The following is a 26045-nucleotide window of genomic DNA, read 5'->3' as shown; positions in this document are numbered from 1 at the left end:
ATATTATATTATTTTAAGAGTATGTAATATGAAATATGTATTCTTTTTCCTTCACTGAGATTTTTTTCCTAGTAAGGTTTTAACGAGACATATTTCATATATATATATATATATATATATATATATATATATATATATATATAGGCACCAAAGGGGGAGTATTATAAATATCACAAAAATAGATGCCCAACATTTAGTGTCCTAAAATCCATGTGTCATTTTTCATATATATATATAGGCATCTAAGGGGAAGTATTAGTGACATTTTGTTGCATGTTTTTTTTATGTTTCGTGGATTTTCAAGAATATAATAGAAATATCAATTCATCTGTCATGCTGATGTTGAATCCATGGAAACGTGAAATTTCAACATATAGACAAAAATTTGCCAATTGGATATCAACTAATGGCGTATGGGTGCCATGTGCGAACCAAGAAAATTGTGTAAATAGTCTATGCGCATATTTTGTTTTTGGAATTAAACCAATTTTTTAGAACTGAAAAAAGTAACTTTCAAAAAGTGTTTTTGTTTTTGGAATTTGGCTAAGAATTCAATCATAAAGATGCAAATCGTTATAAGAAATGTAGAAGAAATAAGCTTAATTTTCAAAAACAAAATTAAAAAATTAAATAGTTATCAAACGGGATCTAAAAAAGTAGCTTTCAAAAAATTATTTTTGTTTTTAGAATTTGGCTAAAAATTGAACCTTTTATTTAGAAAAAATACAAATCATCGTAAGAAATGAAGAGAAAATATGATTAATTTTAAAAAATAAAAAACAAAAGACGAAGGTTACCAAATGAATTTTAATTAACGTTTCCTCTTCAGAATGTGTTGAAAAGTTTTGGATAGATATCAATAATAAAAATAATAATATAATATGTAATATTCAGAAGAATAACTTTAGAGTGATGGGTGTATTTAGAAATAGGAGAAATGAGTATATTTTGATTGTGTGACTTTAGACATCCAAAATTCCAAGCCCACGAGGGAGTTTGGTCTTCTTGTTTCCACTTTGTTCCTCTTTTTGTATGCCATGGAATCCCTATAAAATTGACCATTCCAATTCATTATCCATGCAATTGATATTTGAAATTTTATTTTATATTTATGTTGATTTTCACATATCAATTTATTTACTTTTTTTTTTATGGATTAATGGTTATTTTAAATATACCTTAAAACATTTTTTTTTTACAGATTCATGGTTATTTTAAATATACCTTAGAAAATTTTATTAGGTATTTGAAAACATTTTAACCAATATATGAAATATACTAATAAATCAATATATGAAATATACCACAATATATAAATCTTCATCAATTTCATTTTCACCACAATATATGTATCATAATATATGAAATCTAAATAAAGTTAAATGAGGATGCATAATGGAGATTAATTACATTCCATCTCTCAAATCCTGGAATCAGCTCTTAAGAGAGCTATCTATCTACTTATCCCTGCGTCGCGGAAGGAGTGAATTCCATCTGTGTAGCTGAGTTCCCAGTTCCCAAATCAGACGAATCCCCAAAATGGTAGGTTTGAATCAACGACCTGGCCACTCGCACCCATACAAATCAAAGGATCGCCCTCAATGGCAGGAGTTCCCAACTTACTCAGGATTGAGGTCATGTTACCTATGGTCATCCTAGTGAAGTGAAGTCTTTGTCATGAACGACATTATATAATGAGACGCTAACACTTCGTGGTCAGGTCTTATACAAACTCTTTGTATAGGACGCCCCCGCTCGCATGTCCCCAACACGAACGATCAGAATCAGACCATCTATGACAAGTCACAACACTTGTGACCATTCCACAAAGCGGGCCACACCCGTAGCGTTATCAAGATGAGGTTTCCCTTTTATATCCATATACTACAGACCATTTAGGTTATCACTCAAGACATAAAGATAACCAGGGATTTTATGTTTTTTGGTTTGTGGTAAAGCAAATAAAACATGCAACTGAGCAAAATACAAGATGTGAAGTAAAATATCATATATTATACAACACAAGCGTTCGTACAATCTGTTTACAAACTACAGGACACGGGACTTTAGGGCATCAACCCCAACAAAGACTTGGTGTTTACAGATCCTAAAGCAAGAAGGAGTGTTAAGAAAATGCTTTAGGACTGAAACAAGTCCGCTCTATTAAAGTTGATTGTGTCAAAGGTTGTTCCTATTTTTAGGGATTAGTTACTTTGTTATTCATACGTGGAGTAAGTATATGATCTATAATTGTGGAGTAAGTATATGACCTTTTTGTTAGAGGGTTGTTATGTTAAGCTTTAAATATTGTTATGTTCCTCTTTGTAATGCAAATTTCTTTGTATTTGGCTCAACAAGCTTTACAAAATAATTCATTGCTTCAACTTTGCAATAATTGAATCCTTTGTTTTTCTCAAATTAAAACAACAGACCCATCCCTCATAATAAATTTAGATATAATGAGCTTCTTTGAATCTCCTGAAGAGAAGATTGGAACAGTTGCTGAGAACATCAAGTATTTCTTTTGACTTTGAAAATCTCTAGATTTAATGTTGTTGTTTTCTTTTATTTATCTTCATGTTTTCTTAGTAACTTTTTTATATTTTAAGTGTTGTTTTACTTATTGTAACTATTTTCTTTTAATAAATAAATATAGATCATTTTCATATGTTGAGTATTCAAAAAATGAGCAAGGAAGATCTGTGTCTAGCAGACAGTATAACTACACACACAATACTTACAAATAAGAAATACTTTTACAAATTGACGATGCTGAAAGCAAAAGTAAATACAATATCAGGTTCTGCAAACTAGATCAAAGGTTTTAGAAAAACAAATATTATTTTGCCTAAAGGAACAAAATTTACAATTGACAATGCATTGTGCTCTAGTCAATCAAAGAGAAATCTTCTAAGTTTTAGAGATGTAAGTTGCAATCGTTATCATATTGAGATTGATAGTAAGAATAATGTGGAATATCTATATATTATCTTTACTGTCTCAAATGAAAAACATAGATTGAAAAAATTGCTTGTTTTAACTTCTGGATTGTATTATACATATATACGAGTAACATATATTTATATAGATCTCTTGATAATGATATTTATATAAGAATCCCAAAAGAATTTAAGGTACCTGAAATATATACATCAAATTCCAGGAAATGATATTCAATAAAGTTACAGAGGTCACTATATAGGTCGAAACAATCAGGATAGATGTGGTACAATCGCCTGAGTGGATATTTATTGAAAGAAAGATATCAAAATAATCCAATATGTCTGTGTGTTTTTATAAAGAAACTGCAATAAGAATTTGCTATTACAACTATATACGTTGATGACTTGGATGTAATTGGAACTCTTGAAGAGCTTTCAAAAGTAATAAAATATCTTAAGAAATAATTTGAGATGAAAGATCTTGAAAAACAAAATTTTGCCTTGATTTTCAAATTGAGCTTTTAGTAGATGAAGTATTTATTCATCAGTCAACTTATACAGGAAAATTTTTTAAAAGATTTTATATGGACAAAACACATCCATTAAATATTCCAATGGAAGTTCATTAATTGGATATAAAGAAAGATATATTTAGACCTCGGAAAGATAATGAATAACTTTTTGGTCTTGAAGTAACATATCTTAGTGCAATTGGTGCACTTATGTATCTTGCTAATAATACAAGACCAGATATTGCATTTTCAGTAAATTTATTAGCTAGATATAGTTTTTTTCCTACAAAAAGACATTGGAATGAAATTAAGCATATGCTCTGTTATCTCTGAGGAACAATCGATATGAGCTTATTTTATTCAAATAAATCAAATTTTGATCTAGTTGGTTATGTAGATTCTGGATATTTATCTGGTCCATACAAAGTTAGATCTCAAACAGATTATCTGTTCACATGTAGAGAAACCTGCTATATCATGGCGATCGGTGAAACTAACCATAACGGTCACTTCCTCAAATCATATTGAAATTCTTGCAATTCACGAGGCTAGTCGAGAATGTTTATGGCTAAGGTCAATGAATTAGCACATTCGTGAAAAGTGTGGCTTGTCTTCTAACAAAAAACTTCCAACAATATTATACGAAGACAACACAGCTTGCATAGCCCAAATCAAATAAGGATATATTAAAGAAGATAGAACAAAACATATTTCACCGAAGCTTTTCTACGCTCATAATCTTGAAGAAAATAGCGACATCACTGTACAACAAATTTGTTCAAAGAATAACCTGACAAACTTATTTACAAAGGCATTACCAACCACAACTTTTGAAAAATTGGTTTACAACATTGGGATGCGGTGACTCAGAGATCTTAAGTGATGTTTTTGTGTGGAGGAGTAAATATATTATATTCTTTTAGGAGTATGTATTATATCAAATATGTACTCTTTTTCCTTCACTGGGATTTTTTTTCCATTGGCTTTTTGTTTTAACGAGGCATATTTCATATATGTATATATGGGCATCTAAGGGGAGTATTATAAATATCACAAAAATAGATGCCCAACATTTAGTGTCCTAAAATCCATGTGTCATTTTTCATATTGTCCATGTGCCTTGTAATAATTCATGCTTGATGTCTATGTAAGTCCACATCCTACTTGCCACTTTCCCTATAAACATTGGCATTTGGTGAATCTCAAAATAATGCACATTGGTGAGAAATTCACTTCAAAATTCCATTAATTTTCATATATTTTCCAATTTTATAATTTATTTATTTTGTTTTGTTTTATATTTTATTTATTTATTATTATGATATAAATATATTATTATATTATATTTTCTCCATATCTGTATTCCTGTCGTGCTCCTCAATTTCATAACAAAAATATTATTTATAAATGACCCATAATTTAATCATATTACACCACATATTCTTCAATCGTTGATGCTTTATACTCCAAAGCTTGATTAAACCAAATAATAAGGAAGATTTATAATGTCGAAATCGATGAAAATATCGAGATCTTAATTTTAAAAAATGTCGATGAAAATATTGATAAAAGGTCGAATTGATAGATATTTTTAGAAAAATTATAAAATAATAAATTCACAAATAAATTTAAATTAGTAAATAATTTACGTTTTTTAAGCAAGTTTACATGTCTATTATTATATCATATTTATATTAGTGACATTTTGTTGCTTATTTTTTTTTATGTTTCGTGGATTTTTAAGAATATAATAGAAATATCAATTCATCCATCATGTTGATGTTGAATCCATGGAAACGTTAAAATTTCAACATACCGACAAAATTGTAATACTAATACTGTGCAGTTAAGACAAATTAAGATCTCATTTGGTAATGACTTTGTTTTTGGTTTTATGATTTTAAAATTTATGCTTACTTACTCACAAATTCCATAAAATGGTTTTCACATTTCTTGAAGTAACATTTGAATTTTCAGTCAAATTCTAAAAATAAAACTAATTTTTGAATATTACATAGATTATATATATATATATAAATAATGTGATTTAAATAGTCAATTACAAAAATAGGGTTAAAAGGAAATTATTCCTAAAAATAGGGCTGTAAATAGTGGATGGGGTACACAAGTTTGGTAATTAGTGTACCATGTCCACAATTTAGGGGTAAATTGTGTATTATGTCGATGATTTAAGGGAAAATCGTATACCCGGTACACAAGTTACCTTACATGGACAATAGATTGCCAATTGGATATCAACTAATGGCGTATGAATGCCATGTGCGAACCAAGAAAATCGTGTAAATAGTCTATGCGCATATTTTGTTTTTAGAACTAAACTAATTTTTTAGAACTAAATGAAGTAGCTTTCAAAAAGTTGTTTTTTATTGCAAGAAATGTAGATGAAATAAGCTTAATTTTCAAAAACAAAAATAAAAAATTAAATAGTTATCAAACGGGATCTAGAAAAGGTAGCTTTCAAAAAGTTTTTAGAATTTGGCTAAAAATTGCCTAAATTGACAAAAATGACCTTTTTCAAGTTTTCATTTTGATTTTTGGACCCTTTTTAAAAAATAAGTTTTTTGACCCCCACAATTTTGAAAATGAATGAAAATTACCCTAATACCCTTCACATTTCAAAATTCACTCAAACCCTCCAAACCCTAACTTTTCTTTTCCATTTTTACTCTTCTCCATTTCGAAAGTTCAATCTCACTCCATTTCACTCTTTGCATCCCACATTTCCTTGTCATTCTCCTTTTCATTAAAGATCATTGGAATTTTTCAACTAAGGTATGAATTTTCATTTTGTTTCACTCAATGTGTTAGTTTATGTTTTTTGTGTGAATATTTGAAATCTATGTTAGATCTATGTTGAATATTATTTTTTCTCCTAAAAATATCATGTTTGGCATTTTCTGAATAAGTTTGAGCCTAAAATGCATTTCCGAAAATCGGTCCTCTCCGGCGGGATTTCATAACATTGTGACCGGGTATGTGACCGGCGGACAAGTTTGAGGTTTCTTGAGGATAGATCTGGGGAAGAGGGATTGTGCCCGGTGGTAGACCGATCGGGCCGTAAGTGATTTCGACTGGGTACGGGCGGGAAAGATAGGAAAGGACGAGGGGGAAGGGGGCAAAATCGGGTAGGAGTAGGTGGCGCTCGGTCTCAGCCCAGCCGGGTATTGGACTGGGTAGGGGGAGGGCACCGGGTAAAGAGGAGGCGTGCAGAGAGAGTGCGGGTATGGGACTAAACGATCGCTTGATCGCTTAGCACTACTAAACGATCGCTTAGCTATGATCGATGGGAACGCGAGGGCACTGGGTAGAGAAGGGGCGGGTATGGGATTAAACGATCGCTTAGTAGTACTAAACGATCGCATAGTAATACTAAACGATCGCTTAGCTATGATCGATGGAAACGGAAGGGCACTGGGTAGAGAGGGGGCAGATATGGGACTAAACGATCGCTTAGTAGTACTAAATGATTGCTTAGTAATACTAAATGATCGCTTGGTAGTTCTAAACGATCACTTAGCAATGGAAACGGAAGGGCACCGAGTAGAGAGAGGGCGTGTAGAGAGGGGGCGGGTATGGGACTAAACGATCGCTTAGTACCATCGCCTAGTACTAAACGATCGCTTAGCTATGATCGAGGGGAACTAAACAATATGTTGGATTTTCTAAACAATGGCACTACACGATCACGCTGAGCGATGCGATGAAGTGCTACGCGATAGAACTGAGCGATCATTTAGATGTAGACCTAAGCACTTGTGGCGTGGGAACTAAGCGATACGTTGGATTTTCTAAACGATGGCACTACATGATTGTTTAGCTACGACGCACACTAAGTGATGTGATGAAGTGTTACGCAGTAGAACTAAGCGATCATTTAGATGTAGACCTAAGCGATCGTGGCGTGGGAACTAAACGATACGTTGGATTTTTTAAATGATGACATTACACGATCATTTTGTCGGGTATTAGACTGGGTAGAAGAGGGTGGACCGTGGGGGGTCCTTCTGAAATTTGGCCCGGCCCGGCTCGACTGGGTAGGGTATTCTGTTTTTTTATTTATTGATATTTACATATAATTTTTTTTTTTAAGTATGCATTGATGATCATGTTGTGTTGTCTTTTAATTTATCTATTTCATGAAAAATGTAGGTTATAATGGAACTAGATATAAAGGTACATCCTAATGATCATTTTCCTGCGGCCCTTTCTGTTGTTCCCACATAGGAAAGGCTATCCTTAAAATTAAGAAAAAACTATCTCCGACAAAATTAGCCATGTTTAGACAAACATGTTTTGGTCCTCTCCTTGACACAAATATCATATTCAATGGACCACTAATTCATTACATTTTTCTTTGGGAGGTTTTCTCTTTGACACAAAAAAAAAAAAAAAAAAAAACAAGAATCTCATCCAAATTCACAAAAATATCACTCAAGTTCACCAAAATCTCATCCAAATCCACAAAAATATCATTCAAGTTCACAAGAATATCATCCAAGTTCACAAAAAAAATCCATACTCACTCGGTAGTATTAAGAGGTTGGTTGCATGTCGTTTTGTTGTGACCCCGTTGAGCACATCTAGAACACTTGTGGACTTGACGAAATTCACCTATAGAAGGAAATCTTGTTGTTCGTGGGCGACCTACTCTTGGAACTCTTTTTAGAGGCAATGTTTCAACATCGACGAAAGCTGATGATTGTTTCCACTCCGAAAAGTGTCCAAATGGTCGTACGGGTTCAACATATGCAGCCAGTACTGCATCAATAATGTATAATCGTGAACAAAGAGAGGTAGGATCAATATTTCGAACCCTGCATGTAGCAATGGAGTGTGAACAAGGGATTTCATAATAATCAAACTTACGACAAATCCATGTTCTTGCGTGAATATTTACATGGCCTCCCAATCCTCCATCTATCACCTCGAACTCATATTGTTCAATTGGCCGAACTTCATATTTGCTCGCTTTGTCCGCCGCGTCACGAATTATTGTCATCGCATAGTCCGACAGTCTTGATGTACTATTTGATGCTTCTGTTCGACGTCTGTAATACAAATCCTATAACCAACCTCTAATATGGTCTAGAAATGAAGTGATTGGTAACTGTCTGCATCTTTTAACACTCCATTTATGCACTCGGCGAGGTTTTTTGTCATCTGATTTTATCTTCTATTACATTGATACACTTTAGCCCACCGCTCAAGACCGATATCCTCTAGGTATTTGCATGCACCTGGATACCCTACAAATTGACTCCAATGGTACTTGAACCCAGACTCACGACTTGCCTTCGTTGCTTTATCGAAAATATCTTTATTCTTAAAATTCACTAATAAATTAGCTTTCAAATGATGGATGCAGATACCATGAAGTGCTTCTAGGAATACCATGATAATTGCCTTTTTTATGCTAGGGTGTCTATCTGATACTATAACCAAATCATGAACTTGCCCAATTGCACATCTTAATTGCTGATGGAACCACAACCAAGATTCATCAATTTCCCAGATATACCGAATGCGACTGGGTATATTTGATTATTTCCATTAACCCAGTCGGAAGCAGGAGTTTACCACTGTATTTACCCCTTAAATGTGTTCCATTTACAATTAAAACAGGGCGAATGCAGTTTAGAAACCCCCTTATGGAAGCACCAAAAGCCATAAAGATGTGCTCGAAATATTTATCTTCTTGTAGAGCATAGTTAAAGGCTGAACCAGGATTTTCAATTTGTAAGGCTTCACCAAATTTAGGTAACTTCTTGTAAGATTCTTCTAGTGACCCTCAAACAAGCACTAACGCTTCTTTCCTTGCCCTCCATGCCTTGTCATAACTTAAACTCACACCATACTCTTGTTTTATATCCTTGACAATGTCTTTTGGTCTCTATGAACGACTAACATCTTCAAACTTCGACGAAATTATATGTCCGAGAACCCAACAAGAAGCTTGTCTATGATCGTTAGTCAATATTTCATTTCTACATGTGTGGACATTGTCATACTTAGAGATCTTATGTAACACCTCAAAATTTTGTTGTAGTGTAATTTCAGTAATTTATAGTAATTGGGGGTGTTTTTGGAATTTTAGACTTTTAAATATAACTGCTGGAATTTAATTATTTAAAGTTGGAAAATTATGTTTGAAATTGATGTCAGGAATTAATGTCATTTTGAAGGAGATTAATTAAATTCTTTTTGGAATTGGGAATGGTAAAGGAAAGAGGGATTAAAAATAGAAATTGGAAGGGGAAATGATAAAATAATATGAAACAAGATATAATAAAATAAAGTAAAATATTTTATATTATATTATATTATATTGTATTTATTTTAATTATTTTAACCTTAACCTCTCTCTCCCTCATGCGCAAACCCCCGCCCCCCCCCCCCCCAAAAAAAAAAAAAAATTTCCTCTCGCCGTTCAGCCTCTAGACGTCGTGTGACTTTGACGTCGAGATCGTTCGATCGCCACCCTCATTTCATCCTCCGCCCAGTCATCTGATCCGTGCGACCCACCGCCGAATCCAGCTAACCGCCTCCCTCGCGCCGCGCGACGTCGCTCACCATTCATAGGGTGCAGTCGCGCCACTGTGAGTCACCTAGCCTCGTCAGCTGCCAGATCTGAGTCGAAGCTCCCCCAGGCACACCGTCCAACCTTCAATCGCCGCTGCCGCTCCAGCTTTTGACCACCACCCATCGTGCCAATCTCGCCCAGCCGGTCTGAATCGTCGTTGCCGCTCCAACTTTTGACCACTGTCCATCGCCATGCTACCTATGTTCTATTGCATGGGTCTTCGTCAGACTCTTAGATTTTGGTAAGATCTATTTTGTAGTTGGGTTTCTTGAAAGATTTTGGATGCCCACTAAGTTGGATTAAAGATTAAATTAGTCGCATTATCTTGATTTTAGATTTGAGCTTGGGAAATTACAGCAGCGGCTGTCCAGCGGATTCAAGATTGTTCGACAAGAGTTTTGGTAAGAGTTATGGTCCTTATTGTTGATTTGTGGGCACATTTTGATTACTGAATTAAGTTTGACTTAACCTTTGTATCTTTAAGGTTTCAAGTTGTCGTCCATTGGGATTTAAAATCTGTTAGAGGGAGATTTTGGAGTGGTTGTTGATCAAGTTCTTTGGGTAAGCTTTTGGGTATTGTGGTTTTGAATCTGAGGTGTCACAATTATTATTGGACTGAAATTTAATGGTTGTATTCGTATGTTAGGGTCGTTACTTCAAACCACGGTCATCGTTTGGTTATCAGAGTTTATCTGTGGATCTTCGATTAAGGTAAGTAATCTTACCACTGGAACTGCCTACGGGCCAGACTTTAGTTGTTGCTAGCGTGATGAGTGTATGTTATGGTAAATGTTAGCATGTTGATTGGTAGTATAACCTGAATCAAAGTATGTTCTGGCACGAGTTCTGATTTGTTTACATACACACCTGAGTACTTGATCGTTAGTATGTGATAGTATGTGTTTTCATATGTCAATGTCTGATCTATTGGTGTTGAGGCATACTTGCATGTTGTGGAATTATGATGTAAGGTATAAATGAATGTGCTATAATATGTTGTTAATAATCATGTGTATGTGATGGAGCCATGGTATCAAGGATTTTCATGTATGTTTTAGAATTGTACAATGTTGATTCTTAGAACATTGAGACTATGCGAATATCCTCATTGATTAGTTAGATGCTCACCAGTTTGTGTTTCCTTCGAGATTCACCAGTTTGTGTTTCCTTCGGGATTCACCAGTTTTGTGTTTCCTTCAGGATTCACCAGTTTGTGTTTCCTTCGGGATTCACCAGTTTTGTGTTTCCTTCGGGATTCACCAGTTTGTGTTTCCTTCGGGATTCACTGGTTTTGTGTTTTCTTCGGGATTCACCAGTTTTGTGGGCATACTTAACTACAATAGGATAGGACTCAGTCTCTTGTTTGTTCCTTATATTTATGTGCCATATGCGGGTATCTAGAGGACATAGATGCCTAGCCTGACCCTAGTGGTGGGGTTACTTAATGAGTATTTCATGCTTATTCTTTCTTATGTTGATGTTTCAGGGAAAGGTACAGATGTATCGGCGATGGCGCAGCGGAATTCGTGATCGTGTCACTGGGACTAGGCTTTTTCGATTCCGCATCTTAAAATTTGAGTCCTTATTTTCCCCTTAATATTTAATTTTACTGTTGAAATTTTATTTCTAAGGATTATCTCTTTTATATACTTTTGTTAGTCTTTAAGAATTTACGTACCCTATTATTGTTTTAACAATTGCATTTAATAAATGTCTTTTGAACTTCTCTTGTTTAAGTAGCATTTATTTCAAACAAACTGAGCGTCGTTTTAAATTATGTGCATGCATTTATCTTAGTAACGGCCTTACCTAAGTCCCAGGGGGTTGGGTTGTTACATCTTAAATATTTCACAATTTTTCAATTTAACGGCTCGAAGTCCCCATTTGCATTCTTCAACTAAACATATAACTTTGTATAATGTTGTGGTCGACTTCTTTACCCTAAACTAAAAGTTACCTCTAATTGCTAACATAGATAACCACATCTTTAAAACCTTTTTAGATATAAATATGTCACCAACTTGCACATCTTCAGAAGAATACTGACCTGGCATGGTGATTGTGCTACTAGAAGGATGTGACAAGTCACGACCCGTTGCATGTGACGAGCCTCCGTAGTCTGCGATTGTTTGTTCTTCTGCATGATGTGTTTGGTGGGTGTTAATCTTGGGCTCCTCTTCATCATCATTCTCCCTCTAAGACCAATCATTGAAATATTGACCTTGGTCTACATCATCCCCTAAGTTATGAGTCGTCGAATTAGTAGGCGACAAAGTAAGTGATGGGTTAAAATATGTGGGAGAAAATTTACTATCTGACTCCATCTTCCACAGTACTGGCCTAGATGTTGAAGGAATTTCTTCAATTCATCGGACATATGAATTATTTGGACGAAATCCTTGATTTGTTGAACACTTTGGAAGCGTGGATACGTAAAGAGGTATTACTAAGACCTCTTCCCATGTAAGGAATGTGTGTAGATCTTCATCATTACGAATTACAAATGCAAGGGCTTTGGATCTCAATTGAAGTATACATCTTATAATAAGATCATACTCATCCGACATTATGCCACTTATCCTATAAACTTCGGTGAGGAATTCAATATAGGTCATGCCCAACTCAATGCCAAACCCTCGCAACTCTCCTCCATCGTAATCTTTTTCCCTTTCATTCCAAACGCCATTGAAACAAATCCAAACACGAGCATCCTCCAACATTTTATATAGAGAACGTATTAATATAATGCAATAAAAAAATTAAAATAAAAAAAAACATGATTCACTTTTTTGGCTCGGTGGTCCACCCGGCCAGGTCCACCACCGGGACAAAAAACAGAAGCATGGTCTTTGTGTGTGCCCGGTCAGGTAACCCGGTGGAGCACGATCGGGAATCAAAATTTTGCTTCTTACCTAGTGAATACCCGATGAAGCCCGATCGGGTATCAAAAAATAATATATTTTTTTAATGTTTTTTTTATCAATTGATAAATAAATATCAAATACAAGGCATTATTAACAAAAAAAAAAAAAAATACAATTAACAAAGCAACCATAACTCAAACTCCAAAAATTTATAAATAAATATCAAATGAAGGGCATTGTCAATTTTCCTAATAATTAGTGAACTATTGAGAATACATATAAAAATGAATTATATACCTTCAAAATTACAGCTTCAGATTCAAGTTTTGGACTTTTGATGAAGAGAACTTCTTAGTGAAGAGAAACAATTTGATGAAGAGATACAAGTCTAGAAATGGTTTTTGGATAAATTAATTTAGGTGGAATATAAATTAATTTGTTAGATGGGTGGTTGCAATTGAAAGTTGGCATTTAATAAGGGGCTGAACCGGATTGCACCTTGAGAAAATCAGTCGCTTAGCTCATCGCTTAGTTGTATCGTGTAGCACCTTCATCGCATCGTTTAACGCATGTCGTAGCTAAGCGATCGTGTAGTGTCATCATTTAGAAAATCCAACGTATCGTTTAGATCCCACGCCACGATCGCTTAGGTCTACATCTAAACAGTCGCTCAGTTCTATCGCGTAGCATTTCATCGCATCGCTTAGTGCACGTGTAGTTCCATCATTTAGAAAATCTAACGTATCGTTTAGTTCCCATCGATCATAGTTAAGTGATCGTTTAGTCTCATACCCGCCCCCTTTCTACCCGGTGCCCTCCCGTTCCCATCGCTAAGCAATTGTTTAGTACTACTAAACAATCGTTTATTATTACTAAGCGATCGTTTAGTCCCATACTCGCCCCCTCTCTGCACGCCCCGGTGCCCTCCTGTTCCTATCACTAAGCGATCGTTTAGCCCCATACCTGCCCCCTCTCTGCGCGCCGCTCTCTAACCGGTGCCCTCCCGTTCCCATCGCTAAGTGATCGTTTAGTACTACTAAGCGATCGTTTAGTCCATACTCACCTCCTCTACCCGCCCCCTCTCTGCATGCCCCCTCTTTACCCGGTGCCCTCCCCATACCCAGTCCCAATAATTGCCCAACTTCGATGAATATTCGTCTAACTTTTCTTCACATTGCTATAATCGCTCAGCTTCGATGAATATTCGTCTAACTTTTCTCCCCATGAAAACGATCGCCTAATTATTTTTTTCATGTTTTTTTATATAAAATATCATTCTGAAAATAATTTGATGTAGATAACTTTTTGTGGGGTTGTAAACAAATTAAATTTGGTGGAGGAATTTTTAGTGTTGGAATGTGAAAAATAATTTGTTGTCAATTATTTTTGGATAAAATAATTTTTTTATGAATAAATCTTGGAGGTAGAGAATGTTTTTGAATTAATTTGGTAGGTTGGTTGTTGAAATTGAAAGTGAGAATTTAGTAAGGGATATAAGAGTAATTGTACAGCCAATCTTTTTCATGCTTACATCATTTTCACCATCAACGGGGTCAAAAAAAATTGTTTTTCAAAAGTAGGTCAAAAATACAAAATCATACTCCAAATAGGTCATTTTTGTCAATTTTTCCTAAAAATTCAACATTTACTTAGGAAAGATGGATTTGAATTAACGTTTCCTCTTCAGAATGCGTTGAAAAGTTTTGGATAGATATCAATAATAAAAAAAATAATATAATATGTAATATTTAGAAGAATAACTTTAGAGTGATGGGTGTATTTAGAAATAGGAGAAATGAGTATATTTTGATTGTGTGACTTTAGACATCCAAAATTCGAAGCCCACGAGGGAGTTTGGTCTTCTTGTTTCCACTTTGTTCCTCTTTTTGTATGCCATGGAATCCCTACGAAATTGACCATTCCAATTCATTATCCATGCAATTGATATTTGAAATTTTATTTTATATTTATGTTGATTTTCACGTATCAATTTATTGACTTCTTTTCTAGATTAATGGTTATTTTAACTATACCTTAAAACATTTTTTTTAAGGATTAATGATTATTTTAAATATACCTTAAAACATTTTATTAGGTATTTGAAAACATTCTAACCAATATATGAAATATACCACAATATATAAATCTTCATCAATTTAATTTCATTTACACTTTCATTTACACCAAAATATTTATATCATAATATATGTACTTATTTGATATAGTCCACTGTTGTCGTTCATTCAAGAATCAACATAAATATAAAATAAAATTTCAAATATCAAACACTTTATACCATTTGTCGTTCATTCAAGAATCAAATTAAAAATTCTATCGAACAATTATATTAATTTAAATTCTAAAATTTAATAAGTAAATAAATTTGGAACATTTGTTTGTCAATATCCATATAACTCAATTGATATACGAAATCATAACCACATGTTACTATATTAAAGAAGTGAAAAATGGTATAAAGTGTTAAATCTAGACATTTTAAAAGGTTTTTTTTTTCCATTTATTAGATAGGGATTTGAAAAACACTTCACGAGAAATATTGAAAAAATTATTTGGAAATGTTTAATTTCACAAGAAATAGGAGAGAGGGTGAGGAGAGTTTTCTCCCTGCCAGCTAAATGAGGATTAGAGAATGGAGATTAATTACCAAAATCTTTTTTTAAGAAAAAAAAAAAGAAAATCTTTTAAGACTATTTTATGTTGTAATGTTTAAATTGAAGAATATGTGTTTTTTGTAATATTGAAATTTATGAAAGTTGAAAATTTATTTATATTTTTGCATTAAATATTATTGCTTTTATTAAAATTTTTGTGAGTATATTGGAAATGATACCTTAAATATAGACAATTTTGAAAAATTTAATTGGTTGATATTATTATTATTTAAAAAATAAAAGACGTAGGACACGGAGAATTTTGTAGAGGTGGAAATTGAAATAGGAATATGGAGAATTTCGAAGAAATGGAAATATTTATCTTATAAAAATTTTTAAATAATATATTATTTTGTTAAGAATAATAAGAAATAAAATAGTAAAATTATATTAATTTAAGAAAAAAAAAGAAAATTAATAAAAGAAAATTATTTTAAATTAATGAATAATTGTAAGAGTATTTTTAAATCATTAGGTAAATTTAAGACATTTTCAATAAAAATCCTATAAAATAGTTATTCAATTATTGCCGGATATCTTAAAAGATATTTCCACAAAATAAACATATTTATCCAATATTCAAGTATTCTAAAGAGGTCGCATGTAATTTCAAATATATATAATTCAAATTGAATGTATTCAAAACGATGTTATTGCATGGATAGAAATTCGAAATTCTCCGTTTTTATCCAAACAATAATATTGTTTGGAAATTAACATAATAGGAATATATTTTGTTATCGAGATTTGATTATGAGTTATTAACTGAGAAAATGGACAAAAATTCGCAATTTAAGAACCTCCTGTCTTTAAGTCCTTTTTTATTTTTATTTTTTTTAAGAAAATAATTATTTGTAGATAAAAGTAATTTGTTTTTTTTTTAACATAAGCCTTAAAAGAGTCGAAATATTAGAACAATCTCATGAATATTTCATTTCGTTGGAAAAATGATGATATTTTTTTTTTTCGCTCATTGTGGTGCCAATGGCATTGATTGAGCGGTAGACATAGTTCATAATTTTTTCAATCTTCAAAGCATCACCTTAACCGCATTAGCTTTTAGAGCTCACAAAGCCAGAAACGACGACATCACCGCCATAACCACCGCACCTCCGACGAATCTACCGCCTGACGACGCGCCAGATGCATCGCTAGGTCCTGGTGCAGCCGCATCGGCGTCGCTGTCCGCTGCCTTCGGTGAATCGGCCTCGGCCGTCGGCGGAGAACTCGACGGCGCATCGGCAACGGCCTTAGGTGTTTCGGCAGCCGGAGCATCAGCCTTTGACGGAGTCTCAGCGGAAGGAGCCGGTGCTTCTTTAGGAGATTCAACAGGAGAAGACGACGCCGGTGATGGTGGTGGAGGAGTAGAGTTAGTTGCCTTGGAATCGATTCCAGGAACCTGAATAGGAGATGTGATCTGAAGAACAGAGATATTGTACGGCTGAGAAGCAACAGATTTCACCAATTTTGAATCAGCCGGTGCTCCTTTTACAGCAGATCCAAACGCGACTTCGCCTTCGTTAATCAATTTAACCTTGATGAAACCTTGCTGATTTGTTGCGGCACCGCTTGCCTGAAACAAAGTTGTGAGAACTGTAGTGTTATCGTTCGACAATTTACCTAACTTCTGAACATCGTAGTAATCAAGAATAACATGAACGCTCAGGATCCTCTTCACGACGTCCACTGGCTTTCCGGAGAGGCTAGAAATTGCGCCGTTGTCGAGGGCGAGGACGGTGATTGTTTCTCTGCTGTTTATTTGATCGGCGAGTTTTGTTTGTGTGAGTAAATCGTTGAAATTAGTGAAATCGGGGAACTGGCTTAAGAGCTTAGTGATATTGAAAGCGGAGGCGGCTGAGAAGAGGAGGAAATTGAAGAGTAAGGCGGCGGAAATGGCTCTGGAATCCATTGTTATTCGGTAATTCAGGTATTTTTTTCTGAAATTTTTCCTTTCAATGCATCCAATCCAAATCCGAAACCGGTGAGCTTGTTGAATTTCAATGAAGATGGAAAGGGGATTTTATAGCAGATCAAAGGCAAGAGGATTGATTTCAATTTGTTTGGCTAAGAGTAAAATTCTCACTGAAATTTTCTTTTCCGGGAAAGTTTTGAATTAGATCGTTGCGAATTTGAAGATGACGATAAAGATTAGGAAATCATGTGGAATCCCGTAATAGTGGGGCATTTATGGTTCTAATTCTGTTTCTTGTTCAGTTTAATTTATCAAACTAATTTGCAATCCATTAGAATTTTATCTTTAAATTGTAGTTGCAATTGCAATGTTATTATTATTATTATTATTTGGATTAAATTATAAAAAATACATTTGAACTCTTAACATTTGTTTAAAAAGATACTCGTATACTTTTAATACTTACAATATTACCGATTCAAAATGCTTTTAAAAATTGATATGGCAATAACTTAGAATAAAAATTTATATCGCTATATCATTTTGCATTATCGCCATATCATTCTAAATATTGATTTCCATTTGAAATTAAAAAAAAATTATTCCAATTGGTACTTTTGAAACGTGTATGAAGGTTGTGAGATAATATTGCAATTTCTGAATGCATAAGAGTATTTTTAAACCAAATGAAAAAGTTCAAGGGTATTTGTTATGATTTAACGTTTTTTTTTTAAATAAATAATAATAATAGTTTTGGTTCATGTATTTTAAGATATGTTCTCTAATTATAGTCTCTCTACTTTAAAATAGATCTTAGGTCCTTTTTTAAGTTTCTTTTAATCAAAATTGGTTAAATGATAATAATAATTTTGATGCAAGAATATACATTGTATTAATATGTTTTCAAAATTTATAGTAGAACGACTCGTAGATAATGAAAAATCAATAATAAATAATGAGATTGAATTTAAAATTTATTGAAATTACAATTAAAATTGACTAAATCCTATTATTAAAGGGAAAAAAACAAGTCCCAAAATCTAAATCAAAATAGTATTTTTACCCTTTTTTATTTTTTATTTTTTTAATTTTTTTTGGATGTGTGAGTCTGTTTCTTTTTTGCGATGTGGAGCTTTATTTATTTTTGCTAAGTTTAGCAAATGAATAAATAAATGTAAAACTTCTTATATTAAAAAAATGGTGAAAGTGTGGTTTTAATCTTTAATGTTTATCTCAATTTCAATACGAAAATAACTCACTAATATAAAATATATGTTCTCAACTAAGAGATCAAAAGTTTAAATTTTTTACCTTTATATTTATTTAACTTAAAAGAATGTTTAGCTAGTTCAACCATTTAGTTTGAAAAAATTATAATTTTGATAAATTCTAAACATAATCTTTGATTACGAAAAAGTGACATGAATAGAGTTTTTTTTCCTTCATAAGATATATATTTTCAAATGCTCAAATTTTACTAGTACTATAGATCGACGTGCATGTATGCGTATATTTGTGTATGTATTAAACATCTTATAAAAATAGAAGAAAAGTAACAAAATTTAATATGAAAAAATGTTTTACTAGCTCATGAGAGCTAACAAATTTGAAGTAGTTCAAATTTACATTTCTTACTTAACCACAACTCAACTATTTAAGGGTCAAATTGTCACCCTATTTATTGTATTAAAAATTGATGAAATTCTGATAAATTGTCGAGCTAATTCATAGGTAGGGGTATATATGGGTTGGGTTGGATTAGGTTGAGGAGATTTTTTAGACCGGTTGGCAATCTGAATGATCCGAATAAATCTCCAACTCAAGAAAACCCACCCTTAATTTTAGGTTAGGTTGGGTTGGGTAATCCCGGTTGTTCGAGTTATCAAGTCATTTGAATACCCCTATTCATAGAGTTATTTTCAGATAAAGAAAAATGAACCAACTTATTTACAAATTTACAAATATAAAAAAAATGTCAATATTAATCAGTGATACACCTCGATCGAATGAGATAGAGTGATAGAAGTCTATCGTGATCTATCACTAGACAACAATATTTTGCTATATTTAAAAATATTTTTAGCAATTTTAACATTTAAAATAGTTACCCTAGTACATAATTACAATGATATTACCATACAAGCAAGGTACAAAGAAGATAACTCAACTTTAGATATGTCCTTCTAAACTTATACTATTTCCTTCTTTAATAAATAACTTTTTAAACGATTTTTTTTCAAGTACGAGAATCTAATTTCTGATTTTAAAATTAATAGCCTAAATACTTAAGCTATATTCATTAAGCTATATCCATTATGACTTGAAACGAAATCCTTTTAACATCTTAATCAATTATGATATCATCAAATTGTTATTCCCATAATTTAAAAACATTTGATAAATTTTCGAACTTTCATGTTTAGGTCAAAACTAAATTTGAAGTTTTAACCTAAAGCAAATAATACTTTTAATGAAAAAAAACCTTTTAAGCTTTTATAAATGTCATTACAACAATCAATAAAATCGATACAACGTTATTCTTTCGAAAAGATCAACATATCTTTAATAACCATTAATAAGTACCTTTAAAATTAAAGTTTCTCTAGATCAAAATTAACTCCACATAATTTATCATCTGGAAAGTACAAATACTTCTCACATACGAATATCTTCAAATATGTGATAAATATTTATCTGCATATGTGAAGGGAGCACGCTAGATTTTTTTTTTTTTTCTTTTTAAATTTAAGCCCAACTACTAAAAAAGCTCAATTACCAATTCATTTCATTTAAAAGTAAACTTAAATCTAACACTCCAAAACAAGGAGATAAAAAGTGATAAAAATAACAAAGAATAAAAACATAAAAAGTTTTAAAAAAAATTGAAAAATAATTAAGTCTTCGTTCTTCTTCTCTCTCACTATTTAAATCATGATTTACACCCTTCCCCATCCTCAACTTCATTATTTAATCTCCATCTTCTACTCCTTTCTTATCGTTTGCTATAAATGCTCAACCGCCACTCGACAATTTTAAATTTCTTTTTAATTTATTCCATATCTTCTTGAATCTACTTTAATCTAACTTAAAATACGTACTATAACAATTAATTGAACATTATTATTATACTTATTATTATATAACATATCTTTAACATATCTATATTCTAATTTTTTAGAAATTAATGTATCGTTATATCATATTATATTCATATCCTATATCCATCTTTTTAACTCGTCAGGAAGGACAATAAAAAGACCAAAAACTTCAAAACAAAAGCCAACTTCAACAGAATTCGATAAGTTGACCTGTGCTATTTCAAAACCAAATCATTTTCAGGAATGGACGTCCTTAAGTTCCCATCAATCAAACGGTGAACCACATCATTAGACTCAACAATTGTATTTTAGAGAGAGGGAGTGTGGTGAAGGTGAAGTTAAAATGTCCGATACTATAAAATTTGTCCAATTTTATATTTCCAAAAATGTCCAATTCTTGTTGAGATATTTTTAATTGATTTTAAATTTAATTGTACATGGACAAAAGAAATTAAGAATACAATGACTAAAATAGAACTAAGCCCGATTTTAGGAATGTCATGGTGCTCACTCAAATAGGCAAGATCTTGATTGAATCCTTGAATCCAATCGTCAGAAAATCAAGAATAAGATGACTAAAATCAAACAAGAGAAAATAGTTAGCCAGGCCCGACTTTAGGAATGTCATGGTGCTCACTCAAATTGGCAAGATATTGATTGAATTCTTGAATCCGATCCCGGTGAGATTTGCTAGCCATCTGGGCCATTCTTTGAAGATCAATCTTTTCCCATTGCTGAAGATATCGCCTCTCGGCCGGTGTTAGCATATTGTCGTTTGCAGCATACGACCCTTTGCCATTGTCGCCATCGATAGCGTCATCGTGTATGTTCTTTCCTAACAATCTCCAAAAGAAAAAGATACCAATAAGCTAATTGGAACTAGATGGATGAATTGAGAAAAACAAAATTTTTCGTAACCTTGAAAGGATTTTAAGTGCTTAAAAACATCTTGTCTTACACTTGAAAAGTATAATACTTATCCAAACATTTGGAAAGTTCTTTACAAATCGGTCATATTACTTAACAAAATGGGATGGAAGAATGTTTTATTGAATGGGAAAAACTTGATAAATTCTTTAAGAGGCCGTTTGGTTTAGAGTTTATATCCAAGAATTAAATGCATTGAAATAAAAAATTTGAGAATAGGATTGCTGAGAATCAATGATTATTGTATTTGGTTGTACACGAGAATATTATCAAAATTTTATAACAAATTAGTTTTATATTTTATTTATAATATTAATCATGAACCCCTCTATAAAATTTTAATAGATTAATTGATAAACAATAAACTCAATTCAAATTTTTTAGCAAAATTAATTATTTAACTATCAAATAATAATATTAATTAAATTATCAATTATAAATGTTTATAAAATGAGTAGTTTATAGTTAAAATTACTTGATTACATATTTGATGTATCAATTTGATGAATTTTTATAAATATGATGTACTAATTAATAGCTTAAAAGAATAAATATAACATTTTGATTAAAAGGTAATAAATTATAATTAATCAATAATAAACTAATCATAATTGTTAAAAAATAATCTCATAAAATGTTTAATCATGATGATGATTTATTAACTATATAAATTAATGAATTAATAGTATTAATATATTGGTTCTTTACTATTTATTATATAATTAATTAGTTAATTTATAAATTTGGACTAGTTAAATTTCAAACATTGTAATTTGAAATTTAGTATAATTTTTTAAAGTATAAATTTAATATTCATATATTAATTAATTTTAGTAATATAAAATAAAAGAATAAATTCGAAGAGAGAGTGAACATCTAGAAAACCTACACTTTTTGAATGGGTATCATCCATGAATATAAAGAATGGATGAGAATAAACTCATTCTCATACCTAAAGCTTTAAAATATGTACCATTGTATATCTCTTATCTATTTCCACCCTTATTCTCATCCTAATTTCTTCAATCCAAACGCCTTCTAATGATTCTCTAAAAATCATTTAAATGAATGTGGGCAAATTTAATTTCTATATCTTCAAATATAACGTGGATGCCATCCTAGTGGTCAAAGAACAGTCTTAGACTTATAAAAGAATTTTTGTAATTTTACCGTTGATATTTGAGTTTTGTTTGAATTTGATTCCTATATTAAAGAATTTATAAAAAAACGAGTTCAATTCATAATGACCATTTATACCTAAAATCTAATATCGACGACTTTCCTTCCTGCCCCCACAGATAAGAAGTATTCTGATTTGCAAACAAGGCACAACTAAAAGTGACAATATATATATCACTACAAAGATTACTATATCTTAGGTTTAAAATCTTAATATGAAAGATAATTCTAGAAAAATTATAAAAACAAAACAATACTGAAAAGTATTTAAATCATTTTTAGAATGAGTTAAATTCTTACTATTTATATTATATACATATGGTCATATTTTGTTTTGTTGTTTCTTTTATTTTTTTTATTCGTACTCAAATATCATCCATCATTATGAGTCCACTATATATAAAAAAATTACGATAAATTTTTATTGAACAATTTAATAGGAAGTACAAAGATAAGTGTTAGCCCAAAATCTATCTAAGCTTTTTTTTTTTTTCTTTCTTTTTGAAATATTTTAATTCGGTGATGCATAAAGGATGAACAAGTATTGCCTTCTAAACCCTACCTACTTGAACATATTTTTACAGGCATAATAACAGAAGGTAGTTTCGAACTCAATTTCTTCGAACATAACAAAATCCAGCTTCCAATGAACCACTCCATCCAATATAATTCAGAAAACAAAATTTGAACAAATTCTTAACAAATTAGCACATTAGGATCAGAGTTGAAACAACACTCAAATCATCTCTAAAATCACGATTCAACACGAAATTCAAAAGAAATCAACTAACCTGATGAGAGATCGTCTCCTCTCACAAGTTGAGAAAAATTGTCAAATTGCTTCCTCGGCTTCTTCTTCTTTCTGATTCCGTCTCCTTTTACGCCTAATGCCTTCCCCTTGATCCTCAACTTCCCCATCACCACATTCTCGTACTCCGACATCTTTCCCGATTACGATCTATCGAAATTTGTGAAAGAAAAGAACGAAAATCAAAGACTAGAAGACGAACCGCAGAGATTAATCTACAACGCCTAAATAAAATCGGAGTTGATTTTTACAGCATTGAATTGCCGATATGAAATCAATCAAGAAACAGAACGTTTTCACATCGGTGCTGAATCCAGATTCGGCTACAATAAAACACAGTCCTAAACAGATCTGCTGAAAATAAATAAATAAAAAAGAATAAATTGGATCATCATTTACCTTACGAACTGGTTCGATTCGAGCGAAGGCTCTCGAAACTTGTAGAACTCTGCTCTCTAATTGGAAACGTCCGTGTTTATAAGAACCTTTGGAAGTTTCTGGACAATTACCACCCGCTTGGTTAATACGCCGTCGTATTACTTTAATATTGGAATGATATTGGATAAAGTTAGGTAATTCGTCGTCGTATTGCTTGAATATTTGGATGATTTTAGATAAAATAAGTCCATATACGTGAAATCTGGTAGCTTTTAATAAAATTTATTAAAATATAATGATTTTTTAGTTACCATTTGGTACTTTTTTTATTTTTGTTTTGAAAAATTAAGACTATTTCATTCATATTTTTTAATCACGATTCGCATCTTTCTTTGTACAATAATTGAATTTTTAACTAAATTCTAAAAACCATAAGATTAATATTTTTTAAAAAAAAAATAGAAAACAAATTTATTACCAAACGAGGCCTTAATCATAATAAATAAATCAGTTTCTAATGATTATCATAAATTTTTAAGTGTTAGAAAATGTAATAATTTATATTTTCATATTTTTATATTATTGTTTTATATTACATAAATAAATTATCCTATATTGTAAGTACTAAACAATTTTTTTTTTGTTAGTAACTACTCAAATGGAATGACAAAAGAAAGATTTTATGAAAAATTCAAGAATTAAATAATAAGATAAATAGTCTTCTCTATAATCCATAAAATTTTGTAATTTTAATGTAAAGTAGTTAAAAGATGTTTAGTTTTTTTTTAAGATCATTTTGTCATAACTAAATATTATTTAAAGTTTATTTTAATCTCCAAAAAATTTATGAAAAAGTTTAATTACAATACAATATAATTTTAAAAATTAAGATTATTTTAATTTTAAAAGATCAATACAATACATGAAAAAATTTAAATTGAAAACTAATCCTTTTTTGGGGAATTAAGTAATCTCAATTTTTCTTAATTGTTTTGAAATCTTTATTTCGGACTTGTCTCTCTGTATTAGTTTCTCAAATTTTTCAACTCTAACTATTTTTAAAACACCCTCATTCTACTTTTTCAAATAATAATAATAAAAAAAAAAAAATGAAAAATTCTTCTCTTTTTTTTCTTGTTTATTTTTTAGGAAAATTACTTCTTTTAATGAGTCTTCTTCACATCTCGGTTCGTTTTCACATGCATATAATAGTTTAACAGACTAATGTTTTTATGTGAATTGCAAAGCAGTGTTGTTTAGCAATTATACAACATATATTAAAAGTAAAAAATAAATACATTTTAAGAAAATAACTCACTACGAGAAATATGCTTTTAGTAGCTTTTGCACATAGCTTTTTAAGAGAGAGGCTATGAAATCTAAATAGAAAAAAGAGGCGCAAAAAGATTAAAAATGAATTTGATTTGGGCGCTAAAATTTTTTAACCATCTTCATGAAATCCTATTAGCGTCACCCCTCTTATTTAGCACAAACAAAACCTTCTACTTTCTTTTTTCCCATCTCTCTATATATTTATCTCATGTCACACCCAAAATCTTGCTTCCATATAAAAAATTTCGAATACTCTCTTATTTGAGGTCACAAATCATAGCTACGAGGCGATAACGGAGACTTGAGACTTTGAATTTCCTCTAACTTCTCTCATCTATAAAGAATTTTAAGAAAAATAACCAGATAAAGGAAGGAAAAGAAGTCGTCATTTGTTATTTTTGCTACTTAGGATCTAGGGTAAATTTCTCTCTCTCTCCTTCTCTCGATTGTTTTTTTTGTTATTTAAGGATTTTTGACAATGTCAATGAATCAACATTCCGGTTAGAGAACAAATGAGAGTCATTGACGATTTTCCTTCATATTGAAAATGCAAAAAAAATTTTCACGCAGCCACAAGAAAAATAGAGAGCAAATGCTTAAGCATTAGTGGATTTTGCCAGTGGTAGAATTTGGAGGATTTCCCACCAAAAACGTGTGAAACTCTATTACTTCACGAAGAGAGACTATAAGTTATAGAAACAAAATCAAAGAAAGTAAGTTATTTTCGTTTCCTCTTCTCTCATATGAATCTCATTTTGTTGTTTTACTAAATATGGGTTTTGATGAAAAATTGTAGAGTAAAGTCCCATAAATAAATGTG

The 26045-nt window shown here is 31.6% G+C and overlaps 2 protein-coding genes and 1 pseudogene across 4 annotated transcripts; all 3 read right to left on the bottom strand.

Moving 5' to 3' along the window:
• Positions 1-8641: 8641 nt before the first annotated feature.
• LOC150034051 (uncharacterized) lies at positions 8642-10178 on the bottom strand (annotated as a pseudogene).
• Positions 10179-16513: 6335 nt separating this feature from the next.
• On the bottom strand, positions 16514-17923 carry LOC120086356 (fasciclin-like arabinogalactan protein 14). The gene has a single exon (XM_039042971.2). The coding sequence runs from the start codon at positions 17498-17500 to the stop codon at positions 16658-16660; it is 843 nt and encodes a 280-aa protein (XP_038898899.2). The 5' UTR covers positions 17501-17923; the 3' UTR covers positions 16514-16657.
• A 3029-nt stretch (positions 17924-20952) lies between these two features.
• On the bottom strand, positions 20953-24055 carry LOC120085371 (uncharacterized). 3 transcript variants are annotated; one of them, XM_039041317.2, is made up of 3 exons: positions 23915-24055; positions 23499-23665; positions 20953-21436 (listed from the first exon to the last, which is right to left on the bottom strand). In XM_039041317.2, exons 2-3 carry the CDS (start codon positions 23647-23649, stop codon positions 21201-21203), a joined length of 387 nt encoding a protein of 128 aa, XP_038897245.1. In that variant the 5' UTR covers positions 23650-23665; positions 23915-24055; the 3' UTR covers positions 20953-21200. The 3 variants fall into 3 exon arrangements, 2 of the variants coding, with proteins under 2 accessions (XP_038897245.1, XP_090173511.1); XM_090317385.1 differs by lacking the exon at positions 23915-24055 and having other exon boundaries at positions 23499-23791; XR_016531830.1 differs by lacking the exon at positions 23915-24055 and having other exon boundaries at positions 21306-21444; positions 23499-23641.
• Positions 24056-26045: the final 1990 nt, after the last annotated feature.

This window comes from Benincasa hispida, chromosome 9 (genome assembly GCF_027475165.1).
Source record: "Benincasa hispida cultivar pf3 chromosome 9, pf3_genome.v1.1, whole genome shotgun sequence".
Taxonomy (NCBI): domain Eukaryota; kingdom Viridiplantae; phylum Streptophyta; class Magnoliopsida; order Cucurbitales; family Cucurbitaceae; genus Benincasa; species Benincasa hispida.
The sequence above is the reverse complement of the archived record's forward strand: the minus strand, read 5'-3'. Positions and strand labels throughout refer to the sequence as shown.

Bases quoted from the DNA above. Each gene is read 5' to 3' on its own strand.
- LOC120086356 (XM_039042971.2), bottom strand. From the start codon at position 17,500: ATGGATTCCAGAGCCATTTCCGCCGCCTTACTCTTCAATTTCCTCCTC.
- LOC120085371 (XM_039041317.2), bottom strand. From the start codon at position 23,649: ATGTCGGAGTACGAGAATGTGGTGATGGGGAAGTTGAGGATCAAGGGG. The intron at 21,437-23,498 runs GTTAGTTGATTT...GGAGATTGTTAG, and splicing joins AGGAGACGATCTCTCATCAG to GAAAGAACATACACGATGAC.